Source organism: Procambarus clarkii, chromosome 85 (genome assembly GCF_040958095.1).
Source record: "Procambarus clarkii isolate CNS0578487 chromosome 85, FALCON_Pclarkii_2.0, whole genome shotgun sequence".
Classification (NCBI taxonomy): Eukaryota; Metazoa; Arthropoda; class Malacostraca; order Decapoda; family Cambaridae; genus Procambarus; species Procambarus clarkii.
In genome coordinates this window covers 22184503-22210561 of record NC_091234.1, presented here as the reverse complement: position 1 = coordinate 22210561, position 26059 = coordinate 22184503, and the positions used below count along the sequence as shown (strand labels likewise).

Here is a 26059-nt window from a genome sequence, read left to right as displayed (position 1 = left end):
CGGGAAGACCCCCATGGGCTCCCCAGAGAACCAAAAAGTCCGACAGACGACAACTAGAAACCGCCGCTTGCAGAAACTGCACCACCGCAGACTCTGCAAACAGCAAAGGACAAAAAGGCATAGAAAACCTAAGAGCCAGAGCCCAAGCGGATTCCAAAGATTGAACGAGCACCGCCTGACAGCATGTGAGACGAGAAGCAAAGAACAGAGATGCCGCCTCCCTTAGGATCGGTGCAAACAGCTTTAACTAAGCAGCCAATGCCCGTACTGCCAAATTCAGCGCACCAGAACCAGGATCAGCACCCAGTGCCTCCTTGTCCTCCTCAATAAAGTCCGAAGACAGCTCGAGAAGGGAAAAGGATAAACACAAGACCGAAGCCAAATGGCCATGGGTGGGCAAGTCCTCAGCAACCAGGGCAGCCGAAAGAAAGGGAACCCTCAAATGAAGCTGTACCAGGCTGACATCTGGAGGAAGGGCAGGGGAAAAAGCAAACACGCATTGAGGCGTTCAAACTCGCCTCACCAGGTAAACCTGAACAACCATAAGGGCCTCTTGTCACTCAAGCATGCAGGACCAACAGAACATATGCCACACTCCCCAACGAAAAGACAGGACAGTCTGCCTACCAGGATGACTCTACAACCTCGTAACATACCCAGTAAGGAAAGGAAGAACCGAACTCAAAAGAGGCAGGATCCATTATCAAGGAGTAATCCGGGTCACTCAGGGGGTAAGCTGCAATGGCCACCCGCACTTCATGGGGGGGATGCGGGAAGCTGAAAACCTCCGGAAAGAAGGGACTGAAGTACCCAAGGGAACCTGGAACCGAACCCGAGGAGGGTTTGACACCATATCAAACTCGTACAGGGAGGGAGGATAAGAAATCCCCACCTCCTGCAACAACAAGCCCCACTCAGAGGGAACCAAAACCCAAGCAGGGTCAAACAGAGCCCAAGCCCCTCAAGTTAGCCCCTTCTCTGCCCTGGGAACCTCCACACCAGGACCCAGGGCTGAGCCGTCCTCCAAACCCTCTGCCTCAAAAGAGAAGGCAGAGTCCACCGGAAAAGCTGGAATGAAGGGGCTCACTGGTCAGACCCAGAAGCACCAGCTGAAGGAACAGGCTCAAATGCCTCCGTCGTCACACCGGAAGGGGTATCCCCCCAAACCGCCCGAGTCTCACCACCAACTAAACCCTACCCTGACTCCGAAACCCTCAGATGCTTCGGAGCTGGGTGCAAGGGAGGAGGAACAGGACACACAACACCAGGGGGAAGGACAAGGGGGAAGGACGAAACGAAAGTCAAGGCAACTAACACCCCCAAGTTCGAATCCCTATAACCAAAACGGGGCAGTCTTGGGGCATCTGGGTGAGCAACTAACTTAAAGAGCGCTGCAGCAACCTAAAATGCGCATCCAACACCGAAGCTGCCTGCACCCAAATATCAAGATCAGTGGATTGGGTTAACTGGATTACAAGCAAGGAACACCACTCGCAGGACTCTTGGTCGAAGGTGTTACCGACCCAACAGGCAGCATGATGGAGACAACTGGTGAGTGTCATCCTGAGACTGAGACAAGGAAACAGAGCAACCCTCAAATTCGCACAAAGCGAGATGGGACCCAGGAATGCATCCATCGGACCTCTGAGCCCCAATGGGGGTGTCCAGGGCCCTTAGACACTCTGCTAAGGGAAGCTCAGGCAAAGTACTGATAACTGGCGCCCCAAACTACCAAGCGAACTACTAAAAGCTGAACCCCCGGGATGTGTACACTCACAGGGACCTAGTGGAGGACCACCAAATATATAGAAGGGGTACAAATACCAAGGGGCAGACCCCCCTCCCCCACCACCAGGCAGGAAACAAAAAGTAAAAGAAAAACCCCTGCAAGAGGACAATGACCCAGGCGGAACAGAGCCGGCCACTATGTTATGGTGAAAACTAGGTGCACATTACCTTATGCCCCTACCAGTGATGAAACTATCTCCTATCCAGAGACAAACAGTGGTGCATGAAACACCCCAGCTGACTCCAAGGGCGGACAATCACCGAGCAGTAAAACACCCCATGGAGGCAGGCCCCAAGCAACTTGTGGAAGATAACCCCCTAAGCCACATGGGCAGGGGTTATCATAACTATCTAGGGATAGTTTGATAATAACCGAAGCCAGGCTTGACCGCCTAGCCTCGGGCCCAGCTTCGGGAGTAGAAGAACCCCCAGAACCCCATCAAGCAGGTATATCATAACCAACATTGTATTCACCGATCTCTGAACATTGTACATAATCTTTATCCCACTCAAAATCATCTATGACACTATTAACGCAAAATAATTAGTTAAATATTTTATTCATCATTACTAAGTGGTGCTGTGGCCCCTAGCTGCATAGTGGTGTTGTGAGCTGCGTCCTGCATGTGCCAACCTTGGTAGCTCTCTCAGTTCTGAAGTTCTCACAGCTAATGTAACCCCACATTACAGGGCACCTAAGTAAGGGAACCCCTAGGTGCATGCAGCCCGAGTACTTGTGAAATTACACCTGGCTCGCACAACACCACAGGAGAAGACCACACCACAAGGTACAATACTGTTAAGTGTCTGGATCCAGAGTCGCATGACTGCCAGGTCTCACATCAGCCACAGAACTGGGGGGGGTGGAAAGCCGGCACGGGGGTCTGGAGCTCCCCCTTCCTATAGCTATAGGCAGCTGTATAGCTACACATACAATGGTGTGGTGACAGTTGTGACATCATGCTCGTTTGCTCGTATTTAGTTTGGAGAGTTCTGTCCAACAGTTCGGGTTTGAGTAGCAATTTTTTACCCATATAGGGTTTGCTTTGGGGTGCCTACCTTTCTGGGTTTCTGACCCAGTTGATGGCAGACATAGAATGCTTCAAACCACACGGGGGTTTCTATAGGCCATTGCTCCTCTTGCTTCTCTGAGAGAGCCAGGTTCTGGCCCGTGGTCCCCCGGTAGGCATAATAACTCCATTCGCTTTGACTGATGCCACGGTCTAACACATTTATATCAGCCTGGAGAGCTCTGGCGAGTCGAAGGGGCTCCCCCTCAGATAAATATTGAAAGACATTGAAGTAATTATGAAAAATGTTATTCCCTAGCCCCAGCCACCCCGGACTAGCATCTCTCAGCGCTCAAGCACTCAAGAGCCCATCAATTCCTCAACTTCTCTGCTCCATCCTGCCCAAAGTGAGTCACATATAATATTTTTGTTCACGTTCCCATGATCAGGGAACGCATTTTAACAAATCAGAAAAGAAATTTTGGGAAAATAATTTTTTCTTGCACACTGCAGGAGGGGTTTTATGTGAAGGCTGTGCAGTATCAGGGTTAAACAACCCTGGTTGTGATCCACACCATCAATGTAACAACCCTGGTTGTGATCCACACCATCAATGTAACAACCCTGGTTGTGATCCACACCATCAATGTAACAACCCTGGTTGTGATCCACACCATCAATGTAACAACCCTGGTTGTGATCCACACCATCAATGTAACAACCCTGGTTGTGATCCACACCATCAATGTAACAACCCTGGTTGTGATCCACACCATCAATGTAACAACCCTGGTTGTGATCCACACCATCAATGTAACAACCCTGGTTGTGATCCACACCATCAATGTAACAACCCTGGTTGTGATCCACACCATCAATGTAACAACCCTGGTTGTGATCCACACCATCAATGTAACAACTCTGGTTTTGATCCACACCATCAATGTAACAACCCTGGTTGTGATCCACACCATCAATGTAACAACCCTGGTTGTGATCCACACCATCAATGTAACAACTCTGGTTGTGATCCACACCATCAATGTAACAACCCTGGTTGTGATCCACACCATCAATAAAACAACCCTGGTTGTGATCCACACCATCAATGTAACAACCCTGGCTGTGAACCACACCATCAATGTAACAACCCTGGTTGTGAACCACACCATCAATGTAACAACCCTGGTTGTGATCCACACCATCAATAAAACAACCCTGGTTGTGAACCACACCATCAATAAAACAACCCTGGTTGTGAACCACACCATCAATAAAACAACCCTGGTTGTGAACCACACCATCAATGTAACAACCCTGGCTGTGAACCACACCATCAATGTAACATACTCTGGTTGTGATCCACACCATCAATAAAACAACCCTGGTATGGTGTGCAATGCAGTGGTAATATTGAAAGGAAGTAGACAAGGGAACAACAATGAAAGCTAGAAATGCAAATCGAGTAGTAGAGGTATAAAGAAATTATCGTACCTTGTACGATTCACTATCTTGATTCATTTTAAAAAATAATAAATCAGTCATACCTGGGCCATCAAATATTGCAAGGGGCGAAACTGCACGTCCTCGGGGTTTGGGCGATGGCATGCGTCGTAGTCTGCGGGGACTCAATGGACACTTGACCATAGGTTGTATAGTCTTACACTCTACAAAAAAATGTTTGTACTTATTAGTCATGATTGTAATCAAAATGAACAGAAAAATGAGAGCTGTGATGAGAGGGAAAAGTATCAGATTGAAGAAATAGCATCAGCAAAGTACCACATTACCTAAGTGTAATTACCTAAGTGTAGTTACAGGATGAGAGCTACGCTCGTGGTGTCCCGTCTTCCCAGCACTCTTTGTCATATAACGCTTTGAAACTACTAAAGGCCAAGACCTTTCAGTAGTTTCATAGCGTTATATGACAAAGAGTGCTGGGAAGACGGGACACCACGAGCGTAGCTCTCATCCTGTAACTACACTTAGGTAATTACACTTAGGTAATTACATGGGTCAATTCTTGCACCAATAATGCTCACAGTCTATATAAATTAGTGTGAAATATTTAGACAGGAGGACTGACATGCCCTTCAAAATTAATTGACAAACTAAGTGAATATAGTAACACACAGCAAATGCAATATAATGAGGACAAATGCCAAGTAATGAAAAGTGTGGGAAACACACCATATATGTAGAACATACAAGTTATATGAAAAACCTTTTAAAACTCGGTAGTGATCACTACATGGAGCCGGTCGGCCGAGCGGACAGCACGCTGGACTTGTGATCCTGTGATCCTGGGTTCGATCCCATGGCGCCGGCGAGAAACATTGGGCAGAGTTTCTTTCACCCTATGCCCCTGTTACCTAGCAGTAAATAGGTACCTGGGTGTTAGTCAGCTGTCACGGGCTGCTTCCTGGGGGTGGAGGCCTGGTCGAAGACCGGGCCGCGGGGACACTAAAGCCCCGAAATCATCTCAAGATAATCTCAAGATGGTTAAAAACGAGACTGCAGCCTCAAAATTGACAAAATTCCCCAGCAATGAAAACAAACAATTAAAATTTTGTGAAACTAGCCGGTCGGCCGAGTGGACAGCACGCTGGACTTGTGATCCTGTGGTCCCGGGGTCGATCCCGGGCGCCGGCGAGAAACAATGGGCAGAGTTTCTTTCACCCTATGCCCCTGTTACCTAGCAGTAAAATAGGCACCTAGGTGTTAGTCAGCTGTCATGGGCTGCTTCTTGGGGGTGGAGGCCTGGTCGAGGACCGGGCCACAAGGACACTAAAAAAAAAAAAAAAAAAGCCCCGAAATCATTTCAAGATAACCTCAAGAAGCCTCATGCTAGTTTGCCGCACCTCTTCCCACATTTGGGGAAGCCTGGCTGACCTGGCCCGTGTCAGCCAGGCTTCTCACCAAACAATTCTAGACTCGTGTGTATCTGGTAGTTGTCGTTGCTCTAGCTATGGTTTCCCATTTGCGAGTGGTGTCTTTATTTTTGGGGCTCTGTTCTTATGCTTAAGTGTGTATGAGAAAGGAGTTTAGTGTTTTGGAGCTGCATGCCCAGAATTTCCTTCCCTGTGCACTCTGTATGTACTACTCTTACATGGTCAGGGTTGCCTTCTATAGGGTGTTCAGGAAACACTTCCACTTGGAGGCTTCTTCGCATGGGGTGGTCCTCGCCCTTCAGGTAAGCTGGTGGTCTGTGACTTTTGTCTTTCCTCGGTTCTGCGAGTATTTTTGACTGGTGGGCAGCACTGCAATCTGCGCGACCTGTTAGAAAATTAGCACACAGTGTGCAGAAATTTCTCCCAGGGTGCTCGTTCTCTGCGGTTTGGTCTTTGGGGTATATTTGGCAATTTTATTTTCATTAGTGTTCAGTTTTAACTTGCTTCATCAGCTTGGCCCAGTCTCTGATCAAGCCTCCTGGTTGCTGGGCTGGTCAACCAGACTGTTGGACGCGAGTGCTCACAACCTGACATATGAATCACAGCCTCGTTATCAGATCCTTTGGAGGTGCTTATCGGGTTCTCTCTCGAATAATATGAGGGGTCGGCCAGCTATGGCCCTTATGTGAAGTGGAGGCGTGTTGAACAGTCTCAGGCTTCTGATGTTGATAGAGTTCTCTCTCAGAGAACCATTGCATTTCTGCTTTTCAATGGGGGTATTTTACACATCCTGCCATGCCTTCTGGTCTCATGTGATGTTATTTCTGTGTGCAGATTTGGGATCAGCCCCCCTTTAATATTTTCCACGTGTAAATTATTATGTATCTCTCTCTCACCTGTGCTCTAGAGAATACAAATTTAAGCATTTTAGTCGGTCCAAATAGTTTAGATGTTTTACCAAGTGAATTTTGGCAGTAAAGGATCTCTGCACACTCTGCAGGTCAGCAATTTCTCCAGCTTTGAAAGGAGCTGACATCATGCAACAGTATTCCACTCTAAGAAAGCACTAACATCTAGAAAAGTATCATCATTGGTATAGCATCTCTTGTTTGAAAGGTTCTTGTTATCCAACCTGTCATTTATTTTACAGTTGTGATAGCTACTTCACTGTGTTCTTTAAAGGCAAGACCATCTGACATTATTACACTCAAATTCTTTACATTGTTTTTTCGTTCTATGGTATGATTTGACTGCGTTTTGTACGTGGTAACCATTTATATATTTTAATTTTTTCCATAGTGCAGGAGCTGGAACTTATCCTCATCAAATACCATTTTGTCTTCAGTGCCCCATTGAAAGACCCGAGTTACATCTGATTGGAAGCTTGCCGTGTCCTCTATGCTGTATACTCTCATAAAAAAACCTAGTGTCATCTGCAATGGATGATATGGTACTATATAGTTTGTGTCTTTGTCTAGGATCGGTACGGTAATGAGAGAGTACTGGAGCAAGCACAGTACCCTGGGAAACTGAGCTCTTATCAGTTGATGGTCTGGATTGTTGAACATTTGTTGAAGACTTTTGCAAAATCTGTGTATATTACATTAGCATTTTGCTTGTCTTCCATGGCATCTAAGGCCATGTCATAATGATCCAGAAATTGTGATAGGCAAGAGCACCCTGTTCTGAAACCATGTTGTCCAGGGATATGGAGATGCTGTGATTCCATGTATTTTGTGATTTGTATCATCATTGATTTTATGATGTTTGATATTAGTGCTATCAGTCTGTAATTTTTAGCCTTTGGCTTGTTCCCTCCTTCATGGGGTGGTGCTATCTCTGATGTTTTTAGTATGTCAGGGATAACACCAATATCTAGGCTCTATTTCCACAGAATGTTAAGGGCTTGCAATATTGTTTTTTTTCAATTCTTGATGAATATGAAGTTCCAGGAATCAGGACCTGGTGCAGAGTGAATAGGAATACTGTCTATGGCTTCTTCAAAATCCAGTGGGGTTAGTTCTGCCCTTCTGATATACGATTGATGTTGCTGTCACATCCATGAAGAATTTGTTTGGGTTATCAATCTTCAGTGTGTTTAGTGGCTCACTGTAAACATGGTCATACTGTTTCCTCAGTATTTCGCTCATTTCTTCGTTGTCATCTGTGAAAGTTCCATCTCCCTTGCACAGGGGCTCAATACTAGATGTAATGTTTATTCTTGATTTCGCACAGGAGAAAAAATATTTTGGATTTATCGCCATTTCACTATTGGCCTTTTGTTCACTTTGCCTCTCCTGGATTTTGTATGATTCTTGTAGCTTTAGTTCAATCATTTCTATTTCTCTACCTAGCCTTCTACGTCATTTTTGAGATAGGGTGTGACACTCAAGTTGTTCTGTGATTCCTTATTTTAGTCTATAGAGGGAACTCTGTTCCTGTTCCAATCTTAATCGCTTCCTCTTTTTTCTCAGGGGTATGTGGTTTGAGCATATTGCTAGTGCTACTGAGCTTATTTTTTCCAGGCACTACTTCAGGTTTGCATTTTCTAGCAGTTCTTTCCAGCTTATTTCTGTGAGGTCTTGGTTTATTTGTTCCCAGTTACTAAAATTGAATTTGCTGAATTCTCCTACTCTGGGACTTGCTGTGCAGGTTTATACCCGGAGCGGGTTCTGGGAGTTCTTCCGGCCTGAGGCCTGGCTCGACTTGTGATAACTTGGTCCAACAGGCTGTTGCTTGCGGCGGCCCACAGGCCCACATATCCACTATAGTCTGATTGGCCCGGCACTTCTTAGAAGAACCTAAGTGCCTCTTGAATACATCCACCTTTGTTCCAGCAATATTTCTAATGCTTGCTGGGAAGGTGTTGAACAGCGGTGGACCTCTGATGTTCAGAGAGTGCTCACTGATTGTGACTATGGCACCTCTACTCCTCACTGGTTCTATTCTGCATTTCCTTTCGTATTTTTTGTTCCAGTATGTTGCTATTCTACTGTGCAAATTTGGGACCTGGCCCTCCAGTATCTTCCATGTATATATTATTTGATGCCTTTCTTGTCTCCTTTCCAATGAGTACATTTTGAGAGCTTTGATACGGTCCTAATAATTTAGACGTTTTATCGTTTCTATGCATGCTGTATATGTTCTGTATTCCCTCTAATTCAGAGATCCCTCCCGCTCTGAAAGGGGAGTGACTACCAAGCAATACTCAAGATGGGACAGCACCAGTAATTTAAATACTGTAGTATTAGCATTACTGTGGGGTCTTTGGATTTGAATGTTCTCATAATACATGTTATTTTCCTGGCCGCCGCTATATTGTTTGGTTATACTGTAACCCCGCGATTATCCGGGATTCGAACATCCGAAAAACGCCCTTATACGGCCAAAATCGTGAACGGATAAAGTTATCACAATATCCGGCCAAAATAGCCACAGGGACCGGATTAAAGCAGGTTTTCTGCAGAAATTACACTATCCAGTCAGTCCCCCAGGTAATCGTGCCTTTGTCCGTATATGAAAACATGAGGCAGGCCATACGGTATTAATCCCGTCTGCCCGAGACTCGAGGCGCATGGTGTAGGTGGGGGTGGGGTGGGTGGGTGGTGTTGGGAGGGTGGGAGGGGTGCGTCAGGAGGGACTACCTGGGTACAGGAATTACCATTAATTTTAGAACAATTAATCATAGCCAAAAACAAATAAAATAACTACTAGTAATTATGTAATAACAAATAAATAAGTTTCCTAAAAGCATTGTGCACAGGCTGAAGTTTCCTTAAAAAATATTGTGAATTTTTTTCCTCCTGGCGGCCTACATAACGCGTTATGGCTGCCCCAAGTGGACCTGTCCAACACTGGTCAACCCATGTGCGTCCGTCCCTCGTGTTATACACAGTGCTGCGCCATTAGTGAAATATTTTTTTAAATAACTTTTTTATTTTCATAGTAACTTTGAACATTTTTGGCCAAGACTATGTCTGGTAGCAGCATCAATCGTTCTGGAGGTGTTAAGAGGAAGAAAGTTGTGCTAACAATTAAAGACAAGTCACAGTTATACGCCTCAACCAGTGCGGCCTCACAGTGTTGCGCCATTAGTGAAATATTTTTTTAAATAACTTTCTTAATTTTCATAGTAATTTTGAACATTTTTGGCCAAGAATGTCTGGTAGCAGCATCAATCGTTCTGGAAGTGTTAAGAGGAAGAAGATTGTCCTAGCAATTAAAGACAAGTTACGTGTTGTTCAAACAGTGAGGCGTCACAGGCAGCCAAGCGCCTTCAACAAGTGAGGCGCCACAGGCAAGCCAAGCTCCTTCAACAAGTGAGGCATTATAGGCAAGCCAAGCGCTTTCAACAAGTGAGGCGCCACAGGCAAGCCAAGCGCTTTCAACAAGTGAGGCGCAAGCAAGCGCCTTTAACAAGTGAGGCGTCACAGGCAAGCCAAGCGCCTTCAACAAGTGAGGGCATGCAAGCGCTTCAACAAGTGAGGTGCAAGCAAGCACCTTCAACAAGTGAGGCCTCACAGGCAACCCAAATGCCCTCAACCAGTGAGGCTTCAGCAGCTGGCAGTCAAAACTAACTTAGCTTAATGAACTGTACAGTAATTTTAAGTGTTAATTTTAGTGTTGTGTTAGTATAGGTTACGTAAATTGTTAAGAATTTTTAACTTCAAGATGTGTGGCATCAATCAAGAAGACGAACACCAACAAGGTAAGTTGAGGTTTGTAGTTGAATATTTAATAATTGTATGTGGCAAGGCAATTCAAATTATGTTGTTTGTAGTATAAAAATAGTTGGAAATGGTCACTTTTGGACTCGTAGGTGAAAAAGTACCATTATCCGAAAAATGTGATAATCCGGCTGGGGGTCCTTCCCATATTGTCCGGATGATCGAGTGGAGACAGTACTCATAAATGTCAAGTTGTCAGACATCATAATTCCCAGATCTTTTACTTGTAGCTTTCCTTCTATGATTGTGTCTGTGTCCTGTACAGTGTTTTGTTTAACCATACCTAAGTACTGTACCTGTACCTAAGTACTTGTCACCGTTAAACATCATGTTATTTTCAGTTGCCCAATAGAAGACTTTATTAATATCTGCCTGCAGTTTTTCAGTGTCTTTTACAGAGGAAATTTTTATGCTGATTTTTGTATCATCTACAAAGGATGACACGAAGCTGTGACTAGAATTTTTATCTATACAGGTACCTGTATCAGAGATATGAATAAGAAATAGCAGCGGTGCAAGAACCATGCCCTGGGGTACAGAGCTTTTCACTGCAATTGGGCTTCATCTTATTTGATTGACCATCACTCTCTGCATTCTGTATTCTGCATTGAGGTCTACTGCCCATGCTTGTCTGAACTTCAATTGTGATCTAAGTAACAGGTATTTGTAATCATTAGGTTCCTGATCAATTCATCGTTATTTGTGAAAATGATATACAGCATGTTCTCTCTTTCTAGTTGGTTCTACTATTTGCTGGTTTAAGGCAAATGTGTCACACATCCGTAGTAAGTAATTTACATGTGACTGTTCATTTAGGCTACTTCCCGATATTCTCTCAGATATAACTGTATTAGCTAGATTCTTCAATTTCAGGTGCCATAGGTTGAAGTCCCCAAGCAGGATGATGTTTGGGGTTGGATGTTTGGGGTTTTCCAAGCAGTGTTCCATTTTCATTAGTTGATCTTTAAACTGCTGAGGATTTGCCTCCAGTGACTTATGTACAAGGGCAAAAACTACATTTAGGATCTCTATTTTGATTATCAGCACTTCCACCATATCATTTGTGGTGATGAGTGTCTCTTTGATGAACAGGCTGACCCCACCCTACAGTCTGTTTCCTGTCACATCTCAAAAGACTGTACTCTGGAATCCATATTTCACTATCATAGTAGGTAGTCCTTTGTGTGGGTTTCCATTTTGTTTCCATTCAGGGTTTTTATACCCTGAATGTCGGCAAATATAAATTATGTTATGTTTGTGGAAGTGCTGGATGCTTTACTTTGTGTTAATATCTGAGGCTCTGGTAGAGAGGCCACTATGGTTGTGTCCTCTCTAGCATTTGACGAAGTTGGTGGTAGAGTCTGGACATTTTTAGCCATTCTTCTCCACTTCCTCTTGCTAAAAAATTATTGTGGTATATCAAGTTGTGGCCGTTTTCGTAGTAGTGGTCTTTTGGTTTTAATCGCCTGGTACCTCTTATATGAAAAAATGGACAGTCTGTTATGAAACATTCTTATTTAAAGTGTAGAAGCTTTCTGTACTTACTAGGGTGATTGTACTTGCACATTCCATTTTTCTTCCTAATATCCCATATTTTCAAATACCCCATTTATAATAACAGGTTTTGGGTCTTCCTTTTGATTGTCTCTCTCTTGGCCCAACTCTGGCATTGTGCCAGAGGCATGGGTGTACCTCTGGCATGCCCATGAACGTGAAGTGTGGAGGCAGGCTTCTGGGTCCTCCCAGCTCTACTTTCCCCATAAAGCAAGGTTTCATCCCCATTTCCTGGTGGTCAGGTGATCTGTCTCCCCCTGGGGGTTGACTATAAAGTCTGCCCACCAATGCTTCCCTCCATTACACACAGCCCCGCTCCTGTGTCAGGTAAGCTACGGGCTCACCATAGCCCGTGCTACTTGGAACTTGTTCCGAGTAGCTGAATCTATAACAACAGCATGCTTCCCTTCCATACTGGCTACTCATTCCTGTGCCACCTCTTGGGTGACTTAATCTTCATCAATTAATCAGCTTTCCTCCTCACTATCTTGCTCTGATGAAGGCCGAATTGAGCTGAAAATGCGTTCAGCATTCTCTAATTTTTTAAATGTGGTTTTCCCCATACTTGGATCAGAATTTCTGTGATCGTTGTTTGCATGCATGCATATATGTACTTATGCATATATGTACATATGCATATATGTACATATATGTACATATGCATATATGTACATATATGTACATATGCTGTAACTAACAGCCAGAATGCACTACTTGGCCTACTATGCAAGGCCTGATTTATGTAATAAGCCACATTTTCCTTAAGTTATATTTTCTAATTTTTTTCTTATTAAATGATAAAGCTTTCCACTACATTATACACTATATGAGTTCATTTGTTTAAATTTGAGTTAAAACCAAGGTAGAAATATGACTAAACCTAAACTACCTAACCTATCTTAACCTAACCTAAACTAATATAACTAAGTCAGTAATTCATGTTCTTAATATAATAATATTAAGTCAAATAAACCAAGTGGATACTATTATTTTTAATCATGGCAAAAGGAATGATAAAGATCAGCTATGGCAATTAACCAAAAGCTAGGCTCAGCTCAGAACTTTACGTTCGTTTCCTACAAACACAGCTAAACAAGTACTATATAAACAACAACAGCAAAAGCATACAACAATAAGATGAAAGACACGTTACCTTCTGTGTCAAGATCGAAGTCATCGTGAGAGAGTCGCTCAGGGCCATACGCGATGAAGATATCATCGTCGAAGAAGAAATCCCGTAAACTGACTACCTGTTGGGTGAAAAGAGAAATGCATTTAGTTATCTAGCATGGTAAACAACTGAAATGTTGTAAATGTTTGCACAAGGATTACTTCTCCATAGTGCAGACTGAAAATTTCAGCAAGTCTGTATATTGCATTAGAGTTTTGCTCATCTTCAATGACATCCTCACAGTTCTTTAGTAACCGAGAGCCAGGAGAGTCCTCCTCTGAATCCATGTTGGGCAGGATTATTTACCCTTTGGCAGATTATGTTGAGTGAATAGATGATATGGAATGTGTTAAGGGTAAGGCAAAAGCATTGAGTACAATGTACATGATTTGAATACATACTGAGGTCAGCTGTACTCTCTTTATGTACCTTAACAAAAGGACAGTTACCACCTAATATGGTAAACAATATATTTGGCATAAGGTTACAGTAGTTGAAATACGACACAATAGTGTCAGTACATGGCCTGCCATACTGTGAGGCTGTAAGCAGAGTCCATAAAGTGTGGCTGGTGGCAGAGTCTGTAAGATGTGGCTGGTGGCAGAGTCTGTAAGGTCCGACTAGGAGCAAGAGTCTGTAAGGTCCGACTGGAAGCAAGAGTCTGAAAGGTTCGAGTGGAGGCAAGAGTCTGTAAGATGCAGCTGGAAGCCAAGTCCATCTGGCGAGACAACTAGGCCAAGATAGGTCAGAGATGATTATATCAGCTTATAATTATATCAGGTTGTGATTATATCAGGTGACTGTATAGGTCAGGGTGTATATCCACATTGCACCCCTTAGGGGTGCAACGTGGGTACTGTATACACCCTGCAATCTCCACCTTAAGAACCGTCAGTCCGTCGAGATTGGACTCGGGAATGAAGGCAAAGTTTGGCAATAAAAGCATCCCCTCGCTCGACAACATCAGGTACCACAGTTCTACAGATGAGTATGTGTGCCTCCCCAAACACCTGGCGTCAAAACAGAAGAAGACATCAGAAAGAATATTCAAGAATGGCAAAAAGTTGGCAGGAGGGGAACAATCAGAAAGTTGAAGAGGTGGGAAGGAAAAATGAAACATGAAGAGGCAAAAGCAGCCAGCAAATTGTTAAGACAGCAGCAGGAGCATAAGGCCCCAAAAGAACAGAGGAATCCCATGGAGCATAAGGCTCTAAAAGGGCAGAGGACTGTCCCATGGATCATCACACTCCGGCAGCCACCAACCAAGCCCCCTTGAGGTTATCTTGAAATGATTTCGGGGCTTTTTAGTGTCCCCGCGGCCCGGTCCTCGACCAGGCCTCCACCTCCAGGAAGCAGCCCGTGACAGCTGGCTAACACCCAGGTACCTATTTTACTGCTAGGTAACAAGAGCATAGGGTGAAAGAAACTCTGCCCATTGTTTCTCGCCGGCGCCCGGGATCGAACCCGGGACCACAGGATCACAAGTCCAGTATGCTGTCCGCTCGGCCGACCGGCTCCCTCACAACGACAACGGGCTGAACTGGGAGTGGGGTCTCCAAGGAAGATAATATCTGGTACTGGGTTTGCTAGGTTATCAAGGATATGCTCTATTTAGTGTATCTGTTCTGTGAATTCTTCAATCGTTGCAACTGGCAGTATGTATATCAGAATAATAATTAGGTTTATGTTTTCTACCTTGATTTTAAGTACATCTACCACCTCATTGGTTGAGTTTAGGAACCCTGTGCATACAAGTAAGTAAGTAAGTAATTATCAAAAGAAGGCACCAAACCGGGAAGGCTATGTAGCACCATCAAATACGCAAAATAATCAGAGGGCGCTAAATATCACCAAGGATGCCAATACGAGAACAAAAACGCATAAGGCGAACGATATCAAAAGTATCCGAGTCACCAAGAATTCTATCGAGGGACAGGTGACCGCGAGGGGCGGTCGGAAAGCAAGACACACGCTCGTCCTGGAAGTCAGGACATTCAAGAAGGACATGCACGACCGTAAGAGGGACAATGCAACTAGGACAATAAGGAGCAGGGCGGCGCTCCATCAAGTGACCATGGGTTAAGCGAGTATGGCCAATACGCAACCTCGCTAGAGCTGTTTCCCACCGCCGGTTACGGTGGAAGGAGGACGGCCACGAGGAAACACAACATTTAAGAGTACGTAGCTTGTTACCAGTAACAGACAACCAAGAAGCCTGCCAACGGGTAAGGACTGAGGAATGGATAACCGGGTAAAAGTCGGAATACGGAATGCCTTTACGAGAGATGGGACAAGAGCGGACAGCTTCCTTAGCGGCAGCATCCGCACGCTCATTTAAAGACACGCCAATATGGCTGGGAACCCAACAAAACTCAACCGACTTAAATTTACTGTGAACGAGAAACAGCCAATGCTGGATCTCGACAACTACCGGATGAACTGGATTAAAGCACCCGAGAGCCATGAGGGCACTACGAGAGTCAACAACAACCACAAAGGAAGACTGACAACGAGAAAGCAGGAGACGAAGAGCATAGAGAATAGCATAAAGTTCCGCTGTAAAGATGCTAGTCTCCGGAGGCAAGCGACACATATAAGTGCGATCAGGAAAAACAACAGAGTAGCCAACACCGTCCGCTGACTTAGACCCATCAGTGAAGACAGAAACGGAGCGGGAGTGAGAAGAAAAGTGCTCGAGGAAAAGGCGTTTTAGAACTGTAGGAGGGGTAAAAGCTTTAGTGATACGAGTCAAGGATGTACAAAACCGCGGAAGAGGGACCTTCCACGGGGGCAAAGAAGGAACAACACGAGGAGAAACATCAGAAATACGAACGGAAAGAGAATCCTGCAGGCGAGATAACCGGACAGAAAGAGGGAGGTGGTGAAGAGGAACAGGAACCGCAGGAGGGGTAAAAGTTAAAGCACGACAGAGACGAGAGGAAGGATGTTGCAAGGACCGCGCAAGATAGCGAAGACAGTAGCGATCACGGCGGTCCTGGAGAGACAGGAAGCCAGTGTCAACATACAAGCTAAGGACGGGAGTCGAACGAAAGGCACCAGAACTGAGGCGCAACCCAGTATGGTGCAAAGCATCAAGACGGCGAAGAGTAGAAGGAGAAGCAGACGAGTAAGCAGGGCAACCATAATCGAGCTTAGACAGGACGAGAGAGGAATGTAAAGCAAGGAGAGTGCGCCTATCTGCCCCCCAAGAAGTATGGGACAAGACCCGAAGGAGGGTAAGGGACTTAAAGCACTCAACACGGAGGTAAGAGATATGGGGAGACCAAGACAAACGAGTGTCAAGGAATAACCCCAAAAGCTTCGCGGAATCTTTGTATTCAAGGGGATGACCATAAAGTGACAAAGAGGGACGAAGAACAACCCGTTTCCGCGTAAAAGTCATGGCACAAGTCTTAGAAGTAGAGAACTTGAAGCCATGACCTGTGGCCCAAGACGACACGGCATCAATCGCAAGTTGAAGCCGGCGTTGAAGGAGAGGCGAATCATCACCCTGACAACAAAGGGTAAGATCATCGACATAGAGAGCGGAGAAGACACCAGAAGGAAGAGAGGAAAGAAGACCATTGAGGGCAACCAGAAAAAGAGTAGTGCTCAGAACACTACCCTGGGGCACACCTTCGTATTGCTGAAAAGGGGGAGAGAGAGCGGTACCAAGGCGCACCCGAAAGGAACGACGAGAGAGGAAGCTGCGGAGAAAGAGAGGGAGATGACCACGAAGGCCAAAAGAATGAAGTTGAGATAGGATATGATAACGCCAAGTGGTGTCGTAAGCCTTTTCTAGGTCAAAAAGGACGGCAACAACGGAGGTCTTCGCAGCAAAAGCAGTACGTATATAGACCTCCAAGTTCACCAGGACATCTGTCGTGCTGCGGCACTTGCGGAAACCAAATTGAGAAGGGGAGAGGAGGTGATGGTGTTCCAGGAACCACATCAGACGAACGTTAACCATACGTTCAAAGAGTTTGCAGACACAACTTGTGAGAGCAATAGGGCGAAAGTCCTTAGGGGAAGTACCCAGAGACCCTGGTTTGCGAACAGGGAGGACAACGGCATCGAGCCAGTCCTCAGGGACTGACGACGACTCCCAGATCCGATTATACAGACTCAGTAAATACTGAGACGTGCTCGGAGGGAGATGGCGAAGCATCTCATAATGAATACCATCGGAGCCCGCCGCCGTAGAACCGCAGAGGGCCAGGGCAGAACGAAGTTCAGAGAGAGAGAAGGGATCATTATAGGGAAGCTGAAGATGAGTGCAGAAATCTAAAGGACGAGACTCAAGGACAGGTTTACGAAGAAGGAAAGATTGGGGAAGATGAAGACCAGAGCTAACAGAAGAAAAGTGGGAACCCAGTTCGGAAGCGACCTGCAACGGGTCCGCCACAAGAGTATCATGGAGGTGAAGGACCGGTGAAACATCGGGAACGAACTTGCCCGCTATCTTGCGGATACGCTTCCAGATCTGGGCCAGAGGGGTTTCGGACGTAATTGTCGAGACATAAGATGCCCAACATTCACGTTTAGCCGTACGGATGGCCCTACGGGCCACCGCACTCGCTTTCCGAAAGAAAAGAAAAGAATCGGTCGTCTGCCTACGGCGGTGCTTCTTCCAGGCTGCACGCTTACAGCGGACAGCCCGAGCACAGTCCGCATTCCACCAGGGAACGCACTTCCGTGGACCCCGAGAGGAAGAGCGAGGAATAGAGCGGAGGGCAGCGTCGAAGACAGTGTCATGAAAAAGGAGGAGAGCGCGAGAGAGGGGCAGAAGGGAGAGGTCAGAGAGAGTAGCACTGAGGGAAAACAGGGTCCAGTCCGCCTTAGCAAACTGCCACCTAGGGAAAGAGAGGGAAGGGCGAAAAGAGAAAAAGGAAACAAGGATGGGGAAATGATCACTTCCATGGAGGTCATCAAGAACCTGCCATGTGAAATCTAAGTAAAGAGAAGAAGAGCAGAGAGAAAGATCAAGACAAGAAAGGGTGCGAGTTCGAGAGTCCAAATGAGTGGGCTCACCAGAATTCAGAAGAGACAGGGAAGAAGAGAGGAGAAACGGCTCAAGGAGGCGACCCCGGGTATTCGACAGAACGTCACCCCAAAGAGAATGACGACAATTGAAGTCACCCAGCAGGAGCACAGGCTCCGGCAAGGAGTCTAGGAGGTGTTTCAAATCAGGAAGAGAGAGCGGGACACTCGGGGGGAGATAAATGGAACAAACTGTGTACCATTTCCCCACAAAGATACGAGCAGCAGAACAATGGAGAGGCGAAGGAAAAAGTAAAGGAACAAAGGGAACATCAGCCCGAATCAAGAGAGCAGAAGAATTAGAAGCCCCAGCAATGGCTGGGGGGGGGGAGAGAAAGGAATAGCCACGAAAACGACCAGGACGAGCACCAAGCATCGGCTCCTGGAGACAGACACAAAGGGGCGAAAACCGCGAAACCAGAAGTTGGAGTTCGAGGAAATTGGCGTAATAACCTCGAACGTTCCATTGAAGAATGGACAACGACGAGAAGAGAAAGGACAAAAACAGAGAACAAGGAAGAAACAAAGGCGAAAGACCAACAGAGCACGTTAAAGAATATCAGGGTCGGGATCAGGGTCAGCAAAGTCAGGGTTAGGGGGCATGGGTAAACTGAGCAAAGACGGAGGGAAGGAAACGGGAGAACAGATCAGAGGTGGGCGGGCAGGGTCCGGAGGATGAGGAGGAGGAGGAGGAGGAGGAGGAGGAGGAGACAACGGAGAGGAGCAGTCAAGGACAGCAGCAGGAAGAGGGGGAGTAGAAAGAGAGGAGCGCACCCCAGCAAGAGCAGCAACCGAAAGGGAAGCAGGGGCCAAAGAAACCTCCATAGCAGGAACAGGGGGCGCAAGCACTGAAACGGGAGTGGAAGGAGCAACAGAGCCAGAAGGAGGAGCTGAGGAAGAAAGCGAAGCCTTCTTACCCGCCGGGGAAGAGGAAGGAGAGGAGCCAGGCTTACGCTTCTGACTTAAAGAGACCGGTGTCCCAGCAACTACGTACCGGGCAACGGACTCCAGTGTCTCAACAGGAGAAGCCGAACGAGAGCACACACGACGGCCGTTAGGAGAGCGATGGACATCCGCCCGCACCGACAGGCGGCGGGGAGAGCCGATAGATGGAGGAAGAGGATGGGAAGGAGGATCGGAGGGGGACGAGGAAGGAGACACAGAAGACACGACAGACCGGGTAGAAGGAAGGGGAACCCCAGACAGAGGACCAGGAGGAGGATCCTTCGGGAGAGAACCCAAAGGGACAGAGGAGGGGGCAGTGGGCGCATCAGGGTCCAAGGCCTGGAAACGGTTGTGAGTCTGAGGAAGGCGGGAAGGACGAGGAGAGGAAGAGCGCAACACGCGAGCATAAGAGATATTAGCATAAGGCGGGAGCCGGCGAACCTGGCGCCTCGCCTCAGGAAAAGATAAACGCTCCCGGTGCTTCAAGTTGAGGACGGCTGCCTCAAGCTTGTAATGGACACACGCACGGGAGAAGGTAGGATGGGCCTCACCGCAGTTGAGGCAACGAGCCTGGGGAGAAGCGCACTCCGACTTAGAGTGACCTTCGCCACCACACAAAGGACAGAGAGAGACAGTCCCGGAGCAGCGGAGGGCACCATGCCCAAACCTCCAGCACTTGTTGCAGAGCCGAGGAGAAGGAATGTACTCCTGGACAGAGCACCTGGCACCAGCAAGAATGACAGAGGGTGGAAGGGTCCTACCATCAAAGGTAATCTTCACAACCCGGAGGGGTTGACGGCGACTACCACGAGGGGGACGAGTAAACGTGTCCACCTGGAGAATAGAATGGCCCTGGGCAGCGAGGATATGTCGAATATCGTCGTGGCAGTCGCGTAGGTCCCGAACACCGGTCGCAACATGGGGCGGGAGCAAAATAGTGCCAACACTGGCATTCAACTGGACGTTCTTCGAGACCCGAACGGGGGTCTCGCCAAGGCAGGATAAGGCAGCCAAGCGGGAAGCAGCATCCTGAGAAGGAGCAGCAACGACACGCGTACCGAGACGAGTGGGGTTAAAAGTAATGGAGGCATCCACGGAATCAATGAGATGTCGATGAAGGGAGAAATCGTCAGGAGGCGCAGAATCAAGAGGGAGGAGATCAAAATATTTGGCCCACGAAGCGGGACCAAACAAGGCTTGATAGGTAGCAGAACTGGAAGGAATCGAGCGAGGGCGGCCGTGACGAGAACGGCGGTGAGAACCCCCAGAGAGAGAGGGGTTAAAAGGCGCAGTAGTAACAACTAGAGAAGGAGCCGCGCCAGGGGACGAGGTAGTCACCACTGGGGGCTTGGGGCTCGACCCAACCACAGAGGAGGGAGGGGAGCCAGGGGAAGGAGTCAGAGAGGCCAAAGGAGGAGCAAGGTCGGGGCCCAATGCAGCGGAGGCTACAGAGCCCGGTCTTCCAATACGGACCGACTCGGGGGCTTGGTTGCCCACCCCACGAGCCTGAAAAGGTAAGCCAGAAGCAGCCGAAACAGGGGTTATCATCTCGACGAAATTACGAATTCACTCACGAATGTGCCCCCACACCCACCATGGAGCCACAATTAGAGGCAGGACACCCAACAAGAAGCTATCGCCGATCTTGTCGGGGCCTCCTAGGGGTGCGTCGTGAGTATACGCCCCACAAACGCCACCTTAAGAAACCGACAGTCCGTCGAGATCGGGTTCAGTGACGAAGTGGGGATTGACAATAAAAGGTTCCCCTCGCTCTCGACGTCGGGTACTGCAGTTCTACGGGTGCAAGAGTATGCCTCCTCAAGCACCCGGGCGTCAAAGTAGAAGAAGTCCAAGGGAAGAACCAGAACGAGCAAAAGGTCGGCAGGAAACGGCAAGCAGATAGGAGAAGAGGGGGGAGAAAAACGAAACAGAAGGAAAAGGAAAAGATGCCCAGCAGAATTGGAGAGGACGGCAGCAGGAGCACAAGGCTAGAAAAGGACAGAGGACTGTCCCAAGGAGCATCACACTCCGGCAGCCGCCCACTAAGCCCCCAGACGGCGACAACGAGCTGAGCGGGGAGGGGGCTGTGCATACAAGCTCCTCTTTAATATACAGACCTACTCAGAAATATGCAGCTTTCACTATCCATGTAAAGTTTTGTAAGAGTTTCTGTGAGTACTCCAAATATTGAATTTAACTCTATTGGAAGGCCATTCATGAGCTTTACTTTATTTCTTGATTTTGACTTTAGGCCTTGCATGTTTGCAAATATGAATGATTTTCCATATTGCGTGTCACTTTTTTTTTTTTTTTTTTTTTTTTTTTTTTGGAGATATATACAAGAGTTGTTACATTCTTGTACAGCCACTAGTACGCATAGCGTTTCGGGCAGGTCCCTGGAATACGATCCCCGCCGCGAAAAATCATTGTTACAACCAAGTACACATTTTACTGTTGAGTTAAACAGAGGCTACAGTTAAGGATTTGCGCCCAGTAAATCCTCCCCGGCCAGGATACGAACCCATGACAAAGCGCTCGCGGAACGCCAGGCGAGTGTCTTACCACCACACCACGGAGACTTCTGGTGGGTTTGGGGAGTTCTCCTCCCTCTCCATCCTGATCCAGAGTGTGCTGTTTTGGCAATGGTTTGTCCAGTATTGGTAGTGGTACTGGCGAGTGTGCTAGTTTCTGAGGGGTTGGGTGGGTGTACTATAAATATGCCTGATAAATTGTAGTCCAATCCTGTGCATTTCCCCCCTCTCCATCCATAGTCCTGCAATGTTTCTGTCTACCTGTTCCTCTCTTGTACTACTTTGTTTCTGCCAGCCTCCAAAAACTTCCAGGGTTATTATACTGGACCTCCTAGTCCTAGTCCTACTAGTCCTCCTAGTCATACTGGACATTCAGTCCAGCAACCAGGAGGCCTGGTCGACGACCGGGCCGCGAGGACGCTAAGCCCCGGAAGCACCTCAAGGTAACCTCCTGTCGTCAGTAGCGCTGTGTACCTCTCACGTGGAAATCAGGGCATTGAAGACCATGGCATTTTCTCTCATTGAGAATTTGCATAGTTTAGGCTAGAAATATCTGCACTCTGTTCCTAAATGACATTTAGCATTGGAATGTGTTTGACAGTCGTCCTGTCCCCAGGTCACTAGGTGCATGTAACGAGTTAACAGTTTCTTAATCTTATACTGTAACATTATTGTCCTATTAACTGTGTTTATTAGCATAAGGAATTTTCTGTTTAATTTCCAGCTTGCAATATTATGTGACTTACACTGTTATTAATTTCCAGATTCACATCCCTGTATTCCGAAGGCACAGATGAAATATAGAAGTGAATAGTCTGGTTCCAGAACCTAACAAGGAAGAACCATGTATGAGTAAATAAAAACATACAAGTAAATGCCGGGAAGAGCCGCGACACTGGCGGACATACACGCACGCCGTCACATGCTTATGCCTGTATACCCAGCTTGTCTCTAACACACTCGAGGAACGTTTAGAGAGACTGCTCATGAATTGAGTATACACAAGTTATTTGTTTTTGTAAGATTTGTATACAAGAAATGTTTACTTTGGTCAATTTTTACTCCAAGATACCGATACAGTATTTAAAAACTTTGTTGCTTTAAGAGATGAGTTATGATATAGAGTAACAGAGTAATATGTGTTAGCCATAAGTTGACTTAGATGTTTTACAACAAAATTATTTTACAGATTGATGTTGAATTAACATACAACACAAAAAGTTAACCTTGTCTAGTTTTCTTGTTGGATACTACACAAGCTATGATATGAAAAAAGGTGAAATAAGTTGATAAAAATATTATCATAGTAACTGTTAATACACAGAAAATAGTGTAAATATTAGTAAGGATAGGTTTAAATTCCTTAGCGACAACCTACGGGTGATTTTTTTTTATCTAAGATGTGATACCTTAGCTTAGTGTATGGGAACAAGGACAGAGCAGTGGTGTTACGTCTTATCGATGTGATGAAATATTTAACAATGTACATTGTAAAGTAGGAATGAAACATCTGGAGATTTGTATGGAATAGGTATAAATTATTGGAAAGTACGTATAGTAATGGCTCATCCACTCTAATAGGCAAGTACTGATAGGTTAAATTGAGGTTATCTTGAGATGATTTCGGGGCTTAGCGTCCCGGCGGACCGGTCCTCAACCAGGCCTTCTTTTTGTTACACGTCCCCAGGAAGCAGCCTGTAGCAGCTGTCTAACTCCCATGTACCTATTTACTGTTAGGTAAACATGGACATTAGGGTGAAAGAAACTCTGCCCATTTGTTTCCGCTTCCGCCAGGGATCGAACCCGGAAGCTTAGGATTACGAATCCCGAGTACTGTCCACTCAGCCGTCAGGTCCCCCTTTATAGGTACTCTTCCCTCATCTCCGCACGCCCCCTTCCCAGCTGTCATCCTCTCTCATCCTCAGCCTCTCTGCCAGCCCAGCTGTCATCCTCTCTCACCCTCAGCCTCTCTGCCAGCCCTGTTCTGGTTGATACCTGCTCTCACCCCACTAGTCATCCCTCCGGTCCTCCCGGTACACCCTTCCGGTACACCTTCCCGGTACACCCTCCCAGCCCTCTCCCAGTCCACCCTCCCAGCACTCTCCCGGTACACCCTCCCAGCACTCTCCCGGTACACCCTCACCTTCCCCACCCCCAGTTCTCACCACCTCTTACCCACAAAATGGGAATATGAATTACTGCAATTTGGAGTGTAAACACACACAACATGGGTAAGTGCAAATAAAGAAAAACACAAACTTTGATGCTTAAACAACAGTGATGGAAGATGTAGAAATTATGACTTGATAAGATTCTTAAGACACAACATACATATATAAGATGGACTAGTAGATGCTTAAAGACACTTAGTTTTGGGGTGTGATGGTGAACCCCCAACTTCTCCATCTCACCCAAACTCACCACCAATCCTCAACCACACCACCACCACCACCCCTCAACCACACCACCACCACCACCCCTCAACCACACCACCACCACCACCCCTCAACCACACCACCACCACCACCACCCCTCATCCACACCACCACCACCACCACCCCTCAACCACACCACCACCACCCCTCAACCACACCACCACGACCCTCCCCTCAACCACACCACCACGACCCCCCCCTCAACCACACCACCACGACCCCCCCTCAACCACACCACCACCACCCCTCAACCACACCACCACCACCCCCCCTCAACCACACCACCACGACCCCCCCCTCAACCACACCACCACGACCCCCCCCCCTCAACCACACCACCACGACCCCCCCCCCTCAACCACACCACCACGACCCCCCCCTCAACCACACCACCACGACCCCCCCCCCTCAACCACACCACCACGACCCCCCCCTCAACCACACCACCACCCCCCCTTAACCACACCACCACCACCACCCTCCCCCTTAACCACACCACCACCACCATCACCCCTCAACCACACCACCACCACCATCACCCCTCAACCACACCACCACCACCATCACCCCTCAACCACACCACCACCACCATCACCCCTCAACCACACCACCAACACCCCTCAACCACACCACCACCACCATCACCCCTCAACCACACCACTACCACCATCACCCCTCAACCACACCACCACCACCATCACCCCTCAACCACACCACCACCACCCTCCCCCCTTTACCACACCACCACCACCCCTCAACCACACCACCACCACCACCCCTCAACCACACCACCACCCCTCAACCACACCACCACCACCCCCCTTAACCACACCACCACCACCACCACCCCTCAACCACACCACCACCACCCCCCCCTCAACCACACCACCACGACCCCCCCCCCTCAACCACACCACCACGACCCCCCCTCAACCACACCACCATCACCCCTCAACCACACCACCACCACCATCACCCCTCAACCACACCACTACCACCATCACCCCTCAACCACACCACCACCACCATCACCCCTCAACCACACCACCACCACCCTCCCCCCTTTACCACACCACCACCACCCCTCAACCACACCACCACCACCACCACCACCCCTTAACCACACCACCACCACCACCCCCCCCTTAACCACACCACCACCACCATCACCCCTCAACCACACCACCACCACCATCACCACTCAACCACACCACCACCACCATCACCCCTCAACCTCACCACCACCACCATCACCCCTCAACCACACCACCACCACCATCACCCCTCAACCACACCACCAACACCATCACCCCTCAACCACACCACCATCACCCCTCAACCACACCACCACCACCATCACCCCTCAACCACACCACCACCACCATCACCCCTCAACCACACCACTACCACCATCACCCCTCAACCACACCACCACCACCATCACCCCTCAACCACACCACCACCACCATCACCCCTCAACCACACCACCACCACCATCACCCCTCAACCACACCACCATCACCCCTCAACCACACCACCATCACCCCTCAACCACACCACCACCACCATCACCCCTCAACCACACCACCACCACCATCACCCCTCAACCACACCACCATCACCCCTCAACCACACCACCATCACCCCTCAACCACACCACCATCACCCCTCAACCACACCACCACCACCCCTCAACCACACCACCACCACCATCACCCCTCAACCACACCACCACCACCCTCCCCCCTTTACCACACCACCACCACCCCTCAACCACACCACCACCACCACCCCTCAACCACACCACCACCACCCCTCAACCACACCACCACCACCATCACCCCTCAACCACACCATTACCACCACCTCTCAACCACACCACCACCACCACCACTACCCCTCAACCACACCACCACCACCACCACTACTCCTCAACCACACCACCACCACCACCACTACCCCTCAAC

At 47.8% G+C, this 26059-nt stretch overlaps 1 protein-coding gene across 7 annotated transcripts in view; it reads right to left on the bottom strand.

Moving 5' to 3' along the window:
• Positions 1-26059, bottom strand: part of LOC123746735 (serine/threonine-protein kinase DCLK1) — a 224286-nt gene that overhangs the window by 91995 nt on the left and 106232 nt on the right. For all 7 annotated transcript variants that reach the window (XM_045728486.2, XM_069316827.1, XM_045728485.2 and 4 more), the window contains exons 3-4: positions 13124-13220; positions 4346-4465 (exon numbers count right to left, since the gene is read on the bottom strand). In XM_045728486.2, coding sequence (XP_045584442.2) covers positions 4346-4465; positions 13124-13220 — 217 coding nt within the window. The remainder of the gene's footprint in view (positions 1-4345; positions 4466-13123; positions 13221-26059) is intronic.